The sequence below is a fragment of the Haliotis asinina genome, chromosome 3 (assembly GCF_037392515.1).
Source record: "Haliotis asinina isolate JCU_RB_2024 chromosome 3, JCU_Hal_asi_v2, whole genome shotgun sequence".
Taxonomy (NCBI): domain Eukaryota; kingdom Metazoa; phylum Mollusca; class Gastropoda; order Lepetellida; family Haliotidae; genus Haliotis; species Haliotis asinina.
The window spans coordinates 63030060-63049716 of NC_090282.1; the positions used below are offsets into that span (position 1 = coordinate 63030060).

General features: G+C 40.4%; 1 protein-coding gene across 1 annotated transcript; it reads right to left on the reverse strand.

The window, feature by feature from the left end:
- On the reverse strand, positions 1 to 18261 carry LOC137278963 (SKI family transcriptional corepressor 1 homolog-B-like). The gene is made up of 8 exons (XM_067811459.1): positions 18246 to 18261; positions 15299 to 16779; positions 9248 to 9296; positions 5236 to 5304; positions 3674 to 3748; positions 2725 to 2799; positions 1474 to 1539; positions 1 to 1274 (listed from the first exon to the last, which is right to left on the reverse strand). The coding sequence occupies exons 1-8, from the start codon at positions 18259 to 18261 to the stop codon at positions 1204 to 1206; spliced, it is 1902 nt and encodes a 633-aa protein (XP_067667560.1). The 3' UTR covers positions 1 to 1203.
- Positions 18262 to 19657: the final 1396 nt, after the last annotated feature.

Sequence of the window (19657 nt, forward strand, 5' to 3'; positions counted from 1 at the left end):
TCACAGACTGACATTTAATTAAAATGCCTACAACGGATATTAATATATCAAACTACAATGTCTGCTTATTGTTGAAATTGCAATATATCGAAAAGGATTTAATTAAATATGAGGCCACATAAGCATTGTCCTTCTGAAAAGAGAGCAAAGACGGTGCAAATTGGATACTAAACATACAGATTGTACATCGTTTCCCCAGTATAATCAACACATGATTTTATTCATGAAAAACTATGGAAATATGTGAGGAATGTGCTATCGATATTGAAAAATCATTGATTAAACACGTGTTTACATGCACACATTACAACAGTAGATTTAAAATATATAATTTGCTCCATTGTATACCTTTCACGGCATGCTTCGTTATAACACGGAATGCTTCGTTTGTAGACTATAAACATACTAAACATGTTCTGAATGATCTGTCCGCGTTAGGGACAGTATATAAAAACTCCGATGTGAAGATATAATCTGTCAAAATCGGTTTTCATGCGTTAACATATTATCATCAAGCCACTTGTTCGTGACAGAGGTACCATGTTGACAGTTCGTTCTATGATGCAAATGATATCTAACAGCTGATGCTGTCGTGATGTTTCCCAGGCATTTCGTTATTTCATTGTCATGGAAATGCTGCAAGTATAAGGGCCGAACGCAATGACATGACCATTACAGACATCTTGTTGTCATGACATGTCACCAGAAACTGAGTTTCCTTGCGACCATGGTATTGCTGAAAGTAACAGTTGTTCCTAATGCTAGAACATGTTTGTCTTCTCATTGTTCTTCTCATACAAATAATGGCTGATATACAAACAGGAATTGCACTTGAAGATCACATCTTGACGCTGTTACAAGAAAAGAAAGTTTATGGTGCTATTTTGTCCCATGAAGGGTTGTCATGATATTGTTTCAAGCGAGGTGTGTTTTTTATGCAGTACCATTTTGTATCATCGAAACATGACAATACCACAGCTACCAAAATGCCTTGCTGCCTAGAAAAACGTTCCAAGAAACGTATGCTCTTAATGCCCGACCATTTTGTATCATCGAAACATGTTGAAGCCAGTCTTGAAGTTTGGAGTTTCCTCGTTGACATGACCTCATTAAGGAGTTGTCTTGTGATCACCGACATGCACGTTATTGCTGTCATGCATGAAGCATTTGCAGTCATGATCGAAGCACCCTGTCTGAAGTGCTCTATTTACAGGATGGTAGAAGAACGGATTCCGGCATGTGTCGTGACAGCCGCTGGAGAAGTTGGCGAGTCTCTGAAAACAGGAATCAATAATGTACTGAGGAAGTTGAAAGTGAACGAACTGATTGTGCTATGGGATATTGGGTACTAGTATCTGACCCCCATCCCAGATACATATATAATACGGCACCGTTGGCTAACATAATTGAGAACGGGATTAATCGATGACATTCAGTACTCTGAGGAAACATCGGCTGTTAATGGTGCTGTACCTTTCAGTTTTTCTTCAAGAGCCCCCTTGGCTGTCCTCTCCTGTTCGATCTCAGACCATAGGTTCTCTGCAAGGAAGCAGAAAAGTAAAGTATTAGCTTACAGCATCTCCACAGTTGTATTATGGTGTACACCAGACAAGATTAATACTAACATCACATCTTACAACAGCACCTCTTCTAAATGAACGCTTTCCAGGGGGTGCTTATCAATCGAAATTCTTTGATCTGAAGATTCGTTAATCGGGATGATGCCGCGACTACTTCGTCTATGGGTGTGTGAGTGCGTGAGTGGTAGGTGCGTGCGTGCGTGCGTGCGTGCGTGCGTGCGTGAGTGAATTGGTTGGTGATCGAGTGTGTCGACTTGGCTGAGTGAGTGAGTGAGTTTAGTTTTACGCCGCTTTTAGCAATACCAGCAATATCACGGCGGGTGACACCAGGAAATGGGCTTTACTCATTGTGCCCATGGGGGGAATCGAACCCGGGTCTTCGGCGTGATGAGCGAACGTTTTAACTACTAGGCTACCCCACCGCCCCTCTCAGTGAGTGAGTTGAAGGGGGAACAAGTCATAGAAGTTTGGTGAAACCAAACAGCTCCCCCTTGAAGCTGACACACCTGGAATCATAATCATAATCGGGATAAACCGGGATTCGAACCTATGATAACCGTTCTAAGACCCAACAACTCGAATCACCTTAACGACTATGCCACCAGTGTATCCACTTAACAATGTAGCATTCAAATATGCAATCCAAATCATGGAATGTTTAATTTGTAAGACGATAGTGTGATGTCATGTTCCCAGTACTTGACCTTACACGAGGTACAGTGTCGACTAGGTGGACAGATCTTTACACATTGACTGTGTTTTCAACGTATTTTCATTATATAGTGTACAAGACTGTTATGGCTCCTGATGTGTTATCTGACAAGTGGGGCGGGCTGAATGAATGAGTTTGGGATGTTTTCACACCGCTCCAGACGGTGTCATTTAGATGTCTGCCTGAGGCAAGTGACGAACGTCTACCAGTACAGTGAAAAGTACCGGGAAAGGTGTAAAAAACATGCCCACGCAGTAAACGTGAAGCATTCAAGGAGGCCGACCTTAAAAGTCAGTTGTGCATCACGATACCTTTGCAAATGGATTCACGTGACAGTCTTGACACGTTTTTATCCATACAAACAGATAATCTCGGCATCTCGACCTGGACTCTAGTCTACTAAGTTATCGTGTCAGTTTATTTGTAACTAACCTTTGATTGAGCAAAACTGTCTGGCAAATTCCTCTCTCAGTTCCAGTTCCTTCAGGGCTCTCAGCCGCAGCATATCTACAAAACAGGAAATAATTATGTTTAATGTCGCTTTGCATATCAAGTATATCATGACGTGTTTGCTGAATGCGGAAGCAGTTACTCAGTGGGAGCTTTTAGCAATTGGGAGCTTTTAGCAATATTCCTGCAATATCACGGCGGGGGGCACTAGAAATGAACTTCATATATTGTACCCATTTGGGGAATCGAACCTGGAGCTTCGGCGTGAAGAAGGAACGCTTTCACAACTGGGCTTGGCCACCGCCCTTGTAGGAGCATGTGCAAGCGTGACAGTGGCCGTTAATCTCTTGGTGAAACCTTAAAACGGGACTGTCTGATTGAGTTGGGTTTTACGTCGCCTTTTGCAATATTTCAGCGACGTCACGGCGGGGAACACCAGAAATGAGCTTCAGACATTGTAACCTTGTTGGGATTCCAACTCGGGTCTCCGGCATGACGGGCCAAAGCTTTAACCACTAGACTACCCCCACAGTCCCATAGAATACGAGCCCACAGGATCACATCGTGGCGGGGGACCCTACATCTGCATAGTGTGACTGTTTATATATATATATATATATATATATATATATATATATATATATAAGACCAAGACTTCATAGACCGTTGCAATAATTTCAAAATGACATACAACAAGGATCCTTTGGAAATATTATTCTGTTAAGATGGTTACGTAGGTGGAGATTTAAGATTGAAATATATACGGAGCAGGAAAAGAAACGCAATTCTTGCTTTTTGTGAAGTTTTTAAAAAGAGGACATAAACATGAACTTTTATCAGATTTCATTTTGTATCGAAAATTACGTTTCTTTTGCTATTTGGTATATATCACATTAACCCAGTTATCACTGAAGATGATTTTCACACTCACTCTGTATTTTTTTGTGATCTTTCTCGGCATCTCTCCGCTGTGTCATCGCCTTGGAAACGGCGTTCCGCAGAGAATCTGTGATTGCAAATAAAAACGGTTTGGTGATTATTACTGCTATTTTGAAAAACGTTTTTATAATTAATGAATGAAAAAATAAATGAGTGGCTTTTGGTATTTTAGAGATCCATGTGCGCATATTTTATGAGCGCATGTTAATGGTGCTTGTGCGTGTACAGTGCATCAGCTCATTGGCTGCAACTATTTCTCTCTTAAATGCTAGTACACTGAACATCGAAAGAAACTTGCTTTCATGAGATTTAATTTTTTTCGAAAACTTATATTTCGAAAAAGTATAAATTAGCTTTTGATTTGTAAGTGTTTATTATATTTAGTAGCATATGATGAGTCCATTACTATAATCAGAATAAACTTATTAGTGACTATTAGTTATTGCAGTTGTCGTTAATCTTAACCGAATATGGCAGTTTGAGATGCGCAGAAGTTTAAAACGTGACAAGCAAACATCCTCAAGGAACATTATCCTAAACACCTACGATATTGAGAATTCCAGTACACAGACATTTAAGGTGTTAGTTTACAGATCCCTCATTGATGGATGAGGCCAATATTCCTTCATGAGATTCCATACATAGGTTCCAGAAAGATCAATATTTAAGTGCCAGGAACAAGCTTAGGGCACATATTCTATAGCGTTTTGAAGTGTCCGTAATTCGACGTATATCGTTTATAAGTAGATCTTCGCTAGGTAGATATGAATCCTATGTAAACAAATAATGTAGTGTTGTAGAACACGGCTACCTGTGGGTTTAAGCACACTGTGTTTGAAATCGAACGTGTAGCATAAGGTTTCAAATGTGTTATTTAGCGTGACTAGATCGACAGGTAACTAAGCTCTGAACCGGACACGTTGGAAGTTCCCACCTCCAGTAATTTCCAACAAACATAAACGTCCTCTGTTATATGAATTAACGTCAAATAAACCATTTGAATCTCAGGTAGATATTGTGATTGGATAGCTCTAATTTAGGAAAAGAACTGAGCAATTTCCAAACTTTAACATTAACATTAACATTCCAGCTATGGTGGCAGGACGTAAATGACCGTGTCTGGTCCGGGCTGTCCTGTGATTAACAGGCTGAGCATCAATCTATGCAATTGGGGTACGATGACAAGTAAACAAATCTGACCACCCGATCCCATTAGTCACCTCCTACGACAAGCCTGGGTTAATGAAGATCAATTCTAACCCGGATCTTCACGGGTCTCACCTCATACGGCAAACATGGGTTACTGAAGATCACTTCTAACCCGGATGTACACGGGTCTCGTCTCTTACGACAAGCCTGGGTTACTGGAGATCAATTCTGACCAGGATCTTCACGAGTCCCGCCTCTTACGACAAACATCGGTTACTGAAGATCACTTCTAACCCGGATGTACACGGGTCGCGTCTCTTTACGACAAGCCTGGGTTACTGGAGATCAATTCTGACCAGCATCTTCAAGGGTTATATACATTAGAGTACACAAGCGAGGTATCACCTATTGGCATCAGCTGGAGGTGCTCTGTATCCAGGGTCCCCTCCAAGTCATCTTCAGCAGTTGCCATATCTGAAAAATAAAGCAAAGTGTTTATAATGTGCACTCTTAGTGCCAGATCCATAACAGTATGGGCCTAGATTTTCGAACCTCTTTTAGCGCTAAGATTGTCGCTAAGTTAATGTTAATACGTGGCACCTACCACCATCTTAGCGATAAGAGAGCATCGAAAATCTAGGCCCAGGTTTAGAAAAACTGAATGGTTATGCCTTTGAATTATTAGATTAAACGACACAATAGGCTGTCGAGCAAAAGAGATTATATATGCATTTGACTGGGTTTGAAAATGCACCAAACACGAAATGGTTGTTAAATGTTCATGCGTTTGATAGGGGTATCAAATTCATGTTTTAAACGTTAAGTTTTCAGTGACAGTTTTCAGCCAAGCAACATCTGAATAACGACTTCAATTTTTAATTGGAATCCAGATTCTGAGTGTTTATATTCTTTTGCGATAATGCGGTAGATAATTCCTCTCACCATATTCTGTATTTTGTTGTCGGGATTAACGAATTTCCAGTTAGGGACTTGTAGGTTCAGAAAGGTAATGATGTCCTATATTGTACATCGTGTAGACGCTCACGGCAATATATAATTGCAAGATATTCAAGCACAGACAAACTAGGTTCCCGGTAAATGATTCATAATCTACCTCCTGAGGATACTTTGTTCCTGCAAATTATTTGTACAAATTTAAAGTGATATTTTTGAGAAGCTTTTATTTCAAGAGATCAAAGATTTATAGCTGTCTCTGAAGTTAATTATTTATGGCGTGCAAGTAAAGCTGTTTTGTTCTGGATTATCGTGATCTCAGATCTGTCAAGTTTCGCTCGTTTGTAAACCCATTATCTTCAAGTCGAATATTGTCAAGAGCTTGGAATTTATCTCTGTTCTATAGTCCACGAAACTCTATTTCGCTGACGAATCCCGAAGCGGTCTTTCCCGTTTTCTGTTTCATTTCAGCTATCATGTAATGTTAAAGTTTGTTTTGTTTTGTTTGTGTATTGTTTTACAGTATAGTTTGGCAGAAAATGTTTCAGAACGGTGTTTGGTAACTTTACTTTACAGCTATAAGTGCTATCCGTTTCCAATTTGGTTTGAGGCTTTATAATTCGTCTACCATTGAGGATTTTAACTGTCATAATTTATCTCTCGATAATAAGAAAGTTGTCTGTTATAGCTGTCATTATTTCAAGTCACAACAACACCTCACATGTCAAGGGTGTTGAACTACTTACCGAAACAGCGACCCGGTCATGCAAATCGGCAGGTCACATGTCAAATCCTTACATTATGCTCGGTAGATCATGTCACGTGCAGACTTAAAGCACGTGCATTGCACAAAGTGCACACACATCTACACATAGAGAAACGTCCACATCCAATTTGTCGGCTGACTCAAAAGACATTATTAGAAAAATATATAATTATTTCAAACGAGAGAGTGAAAGGGGCCGCCCATCTGTAGCTCCTGAAAAGTAGTTCAAACGGACCCAACATGCCTTGGATCTCTCAAAGAGCGTGTTGAGTGGAATTATCCAAGACTCGTCTACGGGCATTCCAGGGACCATCTCAAACGTTGGTAGGAAATTAAAACTGGATAGTTTTGATCAAAGGCTTGTCAGGGACACAATTAGAAAACTAACAAAATGAGCATGTGTCGGTACGGCGATTTAAACAAATCCTTGCTCAAGACCACCAGCTTGATGTCTCTCGTTATATTATTTGCAAATTGTGGCTGAAATTTGGTTACAAACACACATTTTTTCAGGAGGTAAAACTTGCCACGTGTGAACGGCATGACATCGTAAAATCAAGAATAAATTACTTGAGAACACTTAGAAAAAACGCGCTGATGGTTACGAACCGGTGTATCTAGACGAGACATGGGTAAATGCCTGTCATGCTATAAGTTATCACATCGTGTCGAGGGAAATACGGGGTTTTATCAGTCCCGAGTAAGGTTGTATTCCCCTCTGCCGAGCATAATGTGAGGATTTGACATGTGACCTGTCTATTTGCATGACCGGGTCGCTGTTTCGGTAAGTAGTTCAACACCCTTAAGGGTGTTGTTGTGACTTGAAATAATGACAGCTCTTATAGACAACTTTCTTATTATTGAGAGATAAATTATGACAATTAAATTCCTAAATGGTAGACGAATTATAAAGCCTCATACCAAATTGGAAACGGATAGCACTTATAGTTGTAAAGTAAAGTTACCAAACACCGTTCTGAAACATTTTCTGCCAGACTATACACTCATCAATATTCCAGTTGTATGACGGAGGTATGTAAATAATCACTGGGTTATCTGGCCTAGATTTGATTATTTACAGACCGCCGTCATAAAGCTTCAGGACTGCTGGGTAAAACTAAACTCACTCACTCACTCACTTATATCGAAATATCAAATCAACCAAAAACATTTTCCTTATTCAATCCGGCATTCCCTCCGACATGATGGTACTACATTTTCGGTGTGCGGGGTCAAGTCTAATATTCTTGTAATGACCGCTTCCACATTGATGGATGCTATGAGAATGGGAGATAAATAGAGATTCTTCCGCAATCGGAGAACCCTCTCTCAAGGGAAGTAACCCTGAGATGTGGGTCGACTTCATTATTGCAAGCTTGATGCCGTCAGACGTTTCACAGGAAAGTAGGTCAGGGTTGCATTTACATAGTTATATTACGTATTTGAAATATAGAATAACGGCAGATATGGGTTTACACATAAAAATCTCCTAGATTTTGCCTCCTGGTGCTCTTTCTCCAACATAACCAAGTGGACCAAGCGTCGGGTTCGAATCCGAATTGCCAGTGTGTTAATTGTAGTTCGTTTGGTTGGTTTTGGTGTTTAACACCACTCTCAGCAATATTCCAGCTGTATGGAGGTGGTCTGTAAATAATCGAGTCTGGGCCTGACACTCCAGTGATCAACAACATGAGCATCGATATACGTCATTGGGATACCATGACATGGTTCAACCAAGTCAGCGAGTCTGAGCACCGGATCCCGTTAGCCGCCTCTGACAAGCAGGGGTTACAAGACCAATTCTAACCCAGATCTTCACCGGTCGTGTGATTTGAAGTAAGAGGCCAAGAGGCTGACACACCTACGATGTGCTGTTCAGTAAGGGATGAACAAATCCAACTCGCCCACACCCATTGGACACGTTATTTTATCTGGGGCTAATACGGGTCCCAGTCTCCTGAGTAACTAGGCTCGTTCTTTTGCACAATGGTGTATTTTGTTCTGGCATCAGGGCCAAATGTTATTTTTAATTATTCTGGGGATGATAGCCAAATGACATTTGTTGGAACGTTAATGTGTGATGCCGTGTTTGCTTCATTCGCCTTGGGATTTGCGGAACAGTGAAAGTGCTCTCCTAATCCGATTATGGTGTACGACATGCAACGGTTCCTGGGAAACTTCACACGTTCGGAATGTTAGTTACATTACTGTGTGTCACAGGAAACACTGCCAAAAGTCGGCTAATCCGTGAAGCCGACATGGAGTTTAGCTGGTTGGTTGATTTTGTTTTCTTGTTTAGCGACGCACCCAGCAATATTCCAGCTATATGGCAGCGGTCTGTTAATGAATGAATCCGTACCAGACAATTAAGTTATCAACATCATGAGCATCAATCTACGCAACTGGGATACGATGACATGTGTCAGCGAGCCTGAACACCCAATCCCGTTAGTCGCTCGCTACTGTTACTGTAGGCCGATTCTAACCCGGATCTTCCTATAGATTAGTAAGGATGAATGTTAGGGTTGTGGGTCGGAGTTTGGGGAAGTGAGTGACTGAGTTTAGGTATGAGTGAGTAAGTGTACGAATAACAGAATGTAAGAATGTACCAATTGATTTCACTACCTCTGACTACCGGAATCCACACTGTTTGGGATTCACTGTAATTGATGAAAAGTTCATTGTAGAAATACATACGCGTTACATCTTCATTCGTCTGTTCTTTACATGTAGCTTTTGTATCCTCCTGAAAACATAAGACATGGTTGAGTTTTACGTATCTGAATGTACTAAGCATAAAAATACTTGAAATAACGGTACCAAATAGGGACAAGGTAAAGGTTGACATAACAAGATATTAGTCTGTATGAGTGAGTGAGTGAGTGAGTGAGTGAGTGAGTGAGTGAGTGAGCATTATAATCTTCATTTCGTTATAAACATAGTTAGGCGAAGTTCTTTTAACATATGTATCTGTATATGTGTCGTTTTATAGAATACTGATAAAAATACACATACACAGTTGCTCAAGATGTATCATTTATACCGCATATGGTTTACACATTACACCTTTAGACCTCAATACAAAGGCCTCGGGCTAGGACGTGATAATACCATGTAGAGGAACCAACTGGATGTATCAGAACTCCACATATAGTAACACATTTATAACGAACAGGGGGACATAACGAGCTGTTTTAAGAGCACCGGCGTTTTGCTGGACATTTTAGTCGAAATGCGTAAATCGAACAACTGTTGTAACGAACTAAATTCGGTGATCTCTTCGAATTCGTTGTAAGCGTAGTTACCTGTAGTTGTTCCATACATTTGATACACTAGTCCCGTGGATACTCCATTCATATCTTATCGTTATACCAGAAGTGTCATGAATACCACGCGCAAGATATCAAAATTCATATTTTTCTTTGTTTGTTTGCTGTTTAAAGCCTAAGTGATCAATATTTCAGCTAAACTCTGTGGTCTGTAAATAATCGAATCTAGACCAAACAATCCAGTGATCAACATCATAAACATTGACCCAACTCGGATACAACTTACACTGATCCCATGTATTTTTTCACATGGCTAACCTACCGTAATAGGGAGTAGGAACAAATTCCCTCGTTACGTTCTACTGGATAAGGGGTGGCACATTGACCGTTAAACAGCTGACATATCTCCTGGTTTCTTCTGTGGCAATATTTGCACGAGAATAACCTAAAATGCCCAACAACATGACCAGAGTAAATCCACTAACGGTGATAATGCTACCCTTACACTGAAAATGCCCAACAACATGACCAGAGTAAATCCACTAACGGTGATAATGCTACCCTTACACTGAAAATGCCCAACAACATGACCAGAGTAAATCCACTAACGGTGATAATGCTACCCTTACACTGAAAATGCCCAACAACATGACCAGAGTAAATCCACTAACGGTGATAATGCTACCCTTACACTGAAAATGCCCAACAACATGACCAGAGTAAATCCACTAACGGTGATAATGCTACCCTTACACTGAAAATGCCCAACAACATGACCAGAGTAAATCCACTAACGGTGATAATGCTATCGTTAAACTGAAAATGCCCAACAACATGACCAGAGTAAATCCACTAACGGTGATAATGCTACCCTTACACTGAAAATGCCCAACAACATGACCAGAGTAAATCCACTAACGGTGATAATGCTACCCTTACACTGAAAATGCCCAACAACGTGACCAGAGTAAATCCACTAACGGTGATAATGCTATCGTTACACTGAAAATGCCCAACAACATGACCAGAGTAAATCCACTAACGGTGATAATGCTACCCTTACACTGAAAATGCCCAACAACATGACCAGAGTAAATCCACTAACGGTGATAATGCTACCGTTACACTGAAAATGCCCAACAACGTGACCAGAGTAAATCCACTAACGGTGATAATGCTACCGTTACACTGAAAATGCCCAACAACATGACCAGAGTAAATCCACTAACGGTGATAATGCTACCCTTACACTGAAAATGCCCAACAACATGACCAGAGTAAATCCACTAACGGTGATAATGCTACCCTTACACTGAAAATGCCCAACAACGTGACCAGAGTAAATCCACTAACGGTGATAATGCTACCCTTACACTGAAAATGCCCAACAACGTGACCAGAGTAAATCCACTAACGGTGATAATGCTACCCTTACACTGAAAATGCCCAACAACATGACCAGAGTAAATCCACTAACGGTGATAATGCTACCCTTACACTGAAAATGCCCAGCAACATGACCAGAGTAAATCCACTAACGGTGATAATGCTACCCTTACACTGAAAATGCCCAACAACATGACCAGAGTAAATCCACTAACGGTGATAATGCTATCGTTACACTGAAAATGCCCAACAACGTGACCAGAGTATATCCACTAACGGTGATAATGCTACCCTTACACTGAAAATGCCCAACAACATGACCAGAGTAAATCCACTAACGGTGATAATGCTACCCTTACACTGAAAATGCCCAACAACATGACCAGAATAAATCCACTAACGGTGATAATGCTATCGTTACACTGAAAATGCCCAACAACATGACCAGAGTAAATCCACTAACGGTGATAATGCTATCGTTACACTGAAAATGCCCAACAACATGACCAGAGTAAATCCACTAACGGTGATAATGCTATCGTTACACTGAAAATGCCTAAACAGACATTGAACGATTGCTGTTGGAAAAAATATTTCGATTGTGTAAAAGTTTGGACCGACAACCACCAGGCATCTTCGTAAACGCAATGTACTCATTCTGATATCACCAACAGCGCTAATGAGATGGTATAGACAAGGCCGTAGGTACCGGCCTGGGGAGAACAGTCAAGTCGGAAATGTCTCCGGGGGTTCCTTAAGGAGGAACGTCTTCAAGCAACCGGTAATACGGTGTCGTTGGTAGGTGTCGTGTAAAGTGTTCGCTCGTCATCTGTAAACTCGGGATCGAATCTGTACATCTACGACAAGGGACCGCAGTGTATTACAATAACTCTGTTTTGGTTAAGTCCAATTCGTGTAAGATATGTACACAGAAAGTTAACGGTCTAAATAGAATATGTATTCGCAGCATGGTTTCGTACAGGTATCGCCTCAGTCGAACTATGTATATCTCGACATAATATGCAGGGATCTGACTAAGCTGAAAACAGGTCATGAAATTCTGCGAACCATGATAGCCATATCTATAACCATTAAACACAACAACAATGATCTTTAAACATAGCAACCATTACCAATAATGCCCTGTTAACATAACAACCATTAAACGTAACAACATTCAATCATAGCCATTTAACATAACGAATTTTTAAACAACACAGCCATTAAAACAGCGACCTTTAAACATAACAATCATTAAACATAACGACCCTTAAACATAACAACTATTAAGCATAAAGACTTCAAAGCATAACACGGGACGGTGGGGTAGCCTAGTGGTTTAGGCGCTCGCTTGTCACGCCAAAACCCGGGTTCGAGACCATTTCGCGGGCTCCACGTCGTGATATTGCTAGAGGCGGCATAAAACTAAACACGTTCACTCACTTCAACAGCCATTAAACGTGTGCCTGCTTCTTGTTTTCGTCAGTACACATTGACTTTTAAAGACGACTTCTCGTTATGGATTCATTCTATATGACAAACACTTTGGTGTCACCTTATATTAAAATTAACAATTCATTTATCAGGTATCTCTTTGACATTTCCGTTAAACTATATCACTCATCTAGGAGGAATTTGTTTTATTTATCTTTCATCATCAGTTTAAAATTCTTGCCAATAATATGGGTCATGTGACGTGGGACAAATTATTCGGATGTAGCGGCATGTCACATCGTACTTCAGTGCAGCATAAATCATTCTGAAATGTCAACGTCGCTCCTGAGAAATAGGGACCTTTTGATTAATGGACAGGTTGCATCATGGGATAGGCAGCGGCATAATGCCAAGCACTGAGACTGGACACCGAGGCTATGGAATCCTAGACTGGACTTAGTCGTGTCGCTTTGTCGCATTTCATTGTCACGTCAGAAATATGCAAAGCGTTGTCGCTTCGTCGTGTTTTAATGCTATTTCAACTTTCACCAAATAGCGTCAGAGCTACAAGGTGAAAACATGTAGCATTTATTCACTGTCGCCCCATTTTAAACATGTGAAACAGGTTTCATTGATTAATAGGTAACAACAGCTCAACGATGCAATAGACGACTTATCAGTAATGAGACAGTTTTCCATTTTTTTTCTTTTTTTTTCGCAGATGGTGACGTTCAAACCAATTTATCCAAGCGTGCACAAAAATGGCTATATCTCCTTTTCAAACATAAGGGCTCTTTTTTAATCTAATTTAATGATACAACTATTCAAGGGAATTTGGACTGTTTTTTTTCTCAAATTGGAATATTTATTTTAGAATTTACGCTGTATATCTTTATTGTCAAATCGACGGGGTCCTTTGGAAAGTAACGCATGTGAAATAAGTGATATGTACATGAGATCCAAGAAAAACCGGGTTAGTAACCCAGGCGATTAACGGGATCGGGTGGTTAGGCTCGCTTACTTGTTTGACATGTGCCATCGTTTCCCAGTTGCGTAGATCGATGCTCATGCTGTCGATCACTGGGTTGTCTGCACTCTATCATTTACAGACCGCCGCCATATAGCTGTAATATTGCTAAGTGCGGCATAAAACAACAAACAAGCAATCTAAATACATACACATGACGTTTTCATTGTGAGAAGACAAACTGTTCGTATTGCTACTAGAATTGTTTGAGAATAATTAGTTTTCACAAACACAGGAAAACACTAAACGATTATTACCAGTTATGCACAACGTAGTTCACTTGCGATACGATTAGAAAACGTGACAATGTCCCTTATAGGTTTCCATAGCAGAAACATCGATCTCCCGAGACTGTGAATTATTCAACAAAGTAAAACCTCAGTAATCCGGAAGGTGAATGACGAGTTTCCTTTTTCCCCCAGCAGTTATGTATCGTAACGGGATCCTGCAAATAGCTATTCTGTTATGATCGTGCATGTTGTACGCGAACCAAAGCTTGTAACATTATGTTGTACTAAGTACAATGTGTTTAAACGGAATTATGTTGTCCGGGGTACATGTATAGAGATCCACGGTGTTACTGCAGACACTACCCGTGAAGGTGCCGGGGCAGAATAGGCCTTCAGCAACAGATGCTTTCCATAAAAGGCGACTATGCTAGTCATAAGTAGCGACTAACGGAATCGGGTGGTCAGCCTCATGTTGTTAATCACTGGATTCTCTGGCCCAGACTGGATTATTTACAGACCGCCGCCACATAGCTGGAATATTGCTGAATGCGGCGTAAAACTAAACTCACTTACACACTCACTACTGCAGACACCTCAGTTATATGATATTGGCGTTATAGTGATTCTGTCTCAGCGAGAGGTAAACAAATATTTTCCGAGCGCTTCCATCAGTTGCAAGACATTTGCGATACCGCTAGTCATTGACAGAAAGAATAATTGTTCACACTTTGTGTGCTTGAATCAGTTTGTAATACGTTCATGTCTGTATATAGCGACAGCCTGGTTTTGCGCTGACCTCAAGTGTATAGAGAATGAGAAGAATGTTTGGGGCTTGTCGAAAGCACTTCGAGTGGTCTCCGATGTTGTTTGTGTGAATACCCTATTTGAATGTCTGAGGCCGAGTTACGCTGAAACCGGTGTAACCACAATACCCAAAACGCACACTCGATGTGTGTATTACAACATTTCAGCACTCGGTCACTCTAATCCAAGAACTAATACAACATCCAAGTGATTGACATTATGAACATCGATCTAGGTAGTTAGCGAGTCCCGGCACTTACCTCTTACTATTACAACAAGCATGGGTTGCTGAGACCAATTCGAGTCCGCATTTTCAGGGGTAATTAAATACTCAGAACAAGAGAGGTACTAGCATATACCCTGTCATTTGCGACTGTACCAATTTCAATGATGGCTGAAGATGATCCATACAGGAAATATATCTTTTGGATTAATATTGGTGTTGCATTTATTACAGGTATCATAGTGGGTTTTGGACATTGGGTTTGTGTTTTGGCTATTGTTTTCTGTATTGTAATGTTTGTTTTTGTCCAATCCACTTCTCGAATTTATACTTTCTTTTATCAGACATTTTATTTCGACAACAAAGTAATCTTACCTGAGCATCAGTTGTTTCAACATCAATTACATCTTTGTCGTCACTTGCACTTTCATCACTGACGTTATCGACGAAACGCGCCCCTGTGTCGAGGTCATTCTTCTCCACGTCGATGCTGCTGTCAGGTTCCGTAGAGGTCAGTCTCTGTTTCTTGACCGGTGGTGGTTCCTCATTCCCTAAGTCCGTGCTTTCAGTGCTTGATTCCGGCTCCACTTCTATCTTGTTCGATGACTCAATGCTTTTTTTGTTGGTTAGTTCGATCTTTTCGGGAAAACACGGCTGTGACGGGAGCGTCGATATTGACGTCATTGATGATGGCACTGGAGCCATGCCCGACGTGGGCAAGATATGTCCGTCAGGCCAGTTCCTAGGAGCGGGGTAAGGAATATTCAATGGTAGACAGGAACCGTTTCCTTGTAGTCCATATTGTTCGGGTTTGCCACCATGAACCGGAACGTTAAGTGGTGATTGAGGAAAATCCAATTTCCCTGTCCACGGATTGTTGTAAGGGAGACTCAGAGATCTCAGAAAGTCTCCGTATGAGGTGATCCTTCCGAACATGGGGTTAGGAAAAGCTGAATGTGTCCGGCTTGTTGGTGGGACGAAGGCACCAAAATATGGATTACTACCGAGTCGTTGGAAAGGTGAATCAGTAGGGCCAACATCAGCAACTTCAGACCGCTGCATAAACGATGACGACGACCTACTGCCGCTGGAGAACCTTTTCCTACAGCCACCATTAAACATAGCTTTCACATCCTCCCACGCATGCATCAATGTCTCAGTAGGGTTGTCGTCTGCCAAAACAAGATGGCGGCGCCACGAATTAAAATTGGCAGCATCTGGGTGCTTGTATTCTCCTCCTGCAAGTTTGTGATAATGGAATATGAACTTATTGGGCGAGAAATATGCGTCGCAGGTGAGGCACTTAATGCACTTTGCTCGAGAGCTGTTGTATCGGGAAGGCATGAAAAGTCCTTTACATCCCCATCCACAAGTGTGACTCACTTTGAAGGCAAAGTCCTCAGGAAGTCTTGGTGGTGGAATGTCCTCGATGAAAGATTTGACTAGTCTCTCAGCCTCTCGCTTCGTGATGAGTCCACACCTGCGGGATGACACTGGCATTGCTCCTGTGCGTCTGAGGATCTCTAGTTGTGAGGGAGAACATTGCATACACGTAATGCCTAGGGCAACACGTCGGTTATGAATCTCGTTGTAACTGAAGTCCCGTAAGATTGTGTTGGAAATTTGAGCAAGACAGAGTCTTTCTTTGTTGTCAATATGTAGGCAAACTATAGGAACACCGAACAGCATGACCGAGCCGACACGATCCTCTCCCATCTGTTTCTCAGAGTTGTCCCCCTTATCCCTTGGCGACGTCATTGCAAGCATGGGAGGTGATGTGCCAATACAGTTTGAAATTGTTGAAGAACTGAGGCTATCCTTGTGACTCTGAAGAAGGCTTCTGCCACCGCACTGATCTGAATGCAAAGAACATAGATTAAGCAAATTGATTGACTTGTTCTTTCTGCTTCTTGCTAAATCCACAGGAACATTAAACCTAAATGACGTTAAGTAATGTTTGATGTTGTTGATGTTTGATAAACGGTCATGTCGAAGGCAATGCACAATATTCACAAGTATTATCTGTGATTCGGGCCGTCGGGGTAAATCGTCAGTCAATCCTCATTTAGTGTCACAAAGTCAACAAGTATTGTAATTGGGACCCAGAACCCTATGGCGTCAGTGGGTCAGAATATGAAGAATACGTTTTATGGATAGACAACTTCTTTCTTGCTTTGTATGCGAGGTTTCTGTGCAGATCCAAACACCGTTATCAAGCGAATGATGCACTCCATATGTACAAGGAGAAAAATATACTAGGCGGGTATTTGAGTTTATAAATACCATTCTACCTCCATCAGTCTCCTTTGTTGTATAAACTCAAATACCTGCCATGTATAATATATTTTCTTTGTGCATATGTTGCGCACCTACACCAAGACGTCGGATCTACTGCAAGAAAGAAGATGTCTATCCATAAAAAAGAATTCCTCTTCATCATGCCAGCTTCTAAATACCACTCATGGAAGTAGATCAGAATATGTTTTCACTATATCCTTTTACGTTTACTGTATCTCGTATGGAATTAATATCTTGAAGACAAAATCCGGGCTGTTGCCCCCTCAACCTCTTTTCAACTAGGTCCCATTTCACAAAGCGATCAGAGCGTTAGGACTGCCGTTAGAGACGATCGTCATAGCGTTACGATTTCTTTCTGAAACGCCGCGTTTTCACGTGTAACGAGATTTCTGAACGTCAGAACACTGGACAACATCACCATTGGTGCGCGTGTGAAACATAATCCAAGGGCGGAGGACCTCAGGCTAAAGCAGGTAACAGCAGAGCGTCATCCAACACTGTTTTAAGATTAGTCATTCAGATAGCAGGGCGAAAAAGGGAAAAGGCAGATGTCTCAAATAGTATTTTGTCACGCAGTGAAACAGTAGAGACGAGGTGTTAGTTGCAGGTTAAAACAAGAGCGTCATGAACACCTTCTGTTGCAACGTACCCGTTACATCGCTTGAGCAATAAGGCCACCTATTCATTCATTCATTCATTCATTCATTCATTCAAATGTTATAGCAATTCTTCCAATCATATTTGCATCTAATATTTTTCTGAATCGTAAATCATTTAACTATTGAAATCTATGTTAACCATATTGTTTTAGTAATTCATGTTTCCATCATTCAGTGACATCGCTTGAGCATCCTGGAAACAGTTTCATTCATTTATTCATAGCAAAAAAGCGTTTATCGATTTCAAAACGAGTAAACCATTTTGTTCTGGTAATTCTGATAAATATTCCGCCTGTTCGCTAGATTTTTCATATTCCTCTTTTATTCATTCATTTGTCTACTCATGTAAATATGCAAAATATTACCTTTCTTATTTGCCATTTATATTCATTATGCTTTTAGAAACGAAATAAGTATATAATGTCAACTGACTCAATCTATTATTATCTTATTTCAAATGAGCAACGTTGTGTTTTACACATTTATATTATTGCACTTGATATACTTTTATCATTGTAAGACAATATGTTTTTGAAAGCTCTAATAGCTTTTCGGACCACAAGTGACTATTCCTTTCAATTAAATTATGTATCAAGATAGACAATTCAATCAATAAAAACCATCACTCGACTACAATAGATGAGGTGAACACTTTAGAATCGACGTGTTTCTGTACGATTTTATATTCTATTAATATTGCAGAGAGATTAATTCTATGTTGAGCAATACCTTCAACTATCGCAACAAGGAGGTTAAGACATGCTTTTACTTGTAGCGCGTCTTGGGAATGCATGAATAATGCAACCAGAAGATTCCCCATCCTTCATAATCAAGACTCGTAAAATACAAACAGAATCGTATACAAAACATTCATTAATGCAATTTATATTTATTGACTTTTCAAGTCAATGGTTTTAAACACGTGCCATGAAATGAAAAACGCCTTGTCAAAATGAAGAATGCTATTAAGAGAACAGGTCACAATAGACACTCTCGAACTATGTGACCAGATCTCTGCCTCCTGTTGTTTATATGAATTACTAAACACCCAGTGGTCATGTGGAAACTACTGACAACAGAAACATGATTATCTTTCTGTCGCAATGAAATCCGCCTGTCACGATCTTCGCACGGCATGAGGTAAATATAACCTAAGACAAAACAAAAACGTTCAAGTTTAAGATCAATTTTTAAACAGCCGTTGTGACAATGTATTGACCAGAGCAGATTTGCTACAACCAAGCGTCCCTGTGTTTTAAGCAGTACCTATGTAGATGTCCGTCTTGTGTTGCTTAGTATTTAAACCTATATGAATAATATAATCTAAATCTTTCTTATTTTAATTTGTATTTTAAATATGTGTGCACCAGTTAGAAACAGTTATTCATTATCGTTGACATCATCGCCACCATTATTTCGAAAAGCTATTCCTATTACTGGTAGTATTGAATAATTATATTATTTTTGCTGGATGATAGAATGTGTACCAATGCGGCGGAAAACTTTACGAACATCTTATGTCTTACTATTTCCATGTATCAAAATTGGACATTTTAGTAAACGGATGAGAAATACAACTTATGAATGAATACTCGCGATGGAATGTATGGAAATTTTAAGAACAGCGTTCTACACATTTCTCATAATCAACAAAAGTCTTGACTACCTTATCCGTATACTCACTTCTTACGTCAAGTATAATTTTCCGACGGCCTATTTGAAATCGAATAACAACGACGGGTCATATAAGACATACCAAGCTACAACATCTGGTCCA

Coding starts and splice junctions, on each gene's coding strand:
- LOC137278963 (XM_067811459.1), bottom strand. Junction 5,305..9,247: donor GACGAATGAAGATGTAACGC/GTATGTATTTCT, acceptor TTTATTTTTCAG/ATATGGCAACTGCTGAAGAT. Junction 1,540..2,724: donor ACAGTTTTGCTCAATCAAAG/GTTAGTTACAAA, acceptor GCTTCCTTGCAG/AGAACCTATGGTCTGAGATC.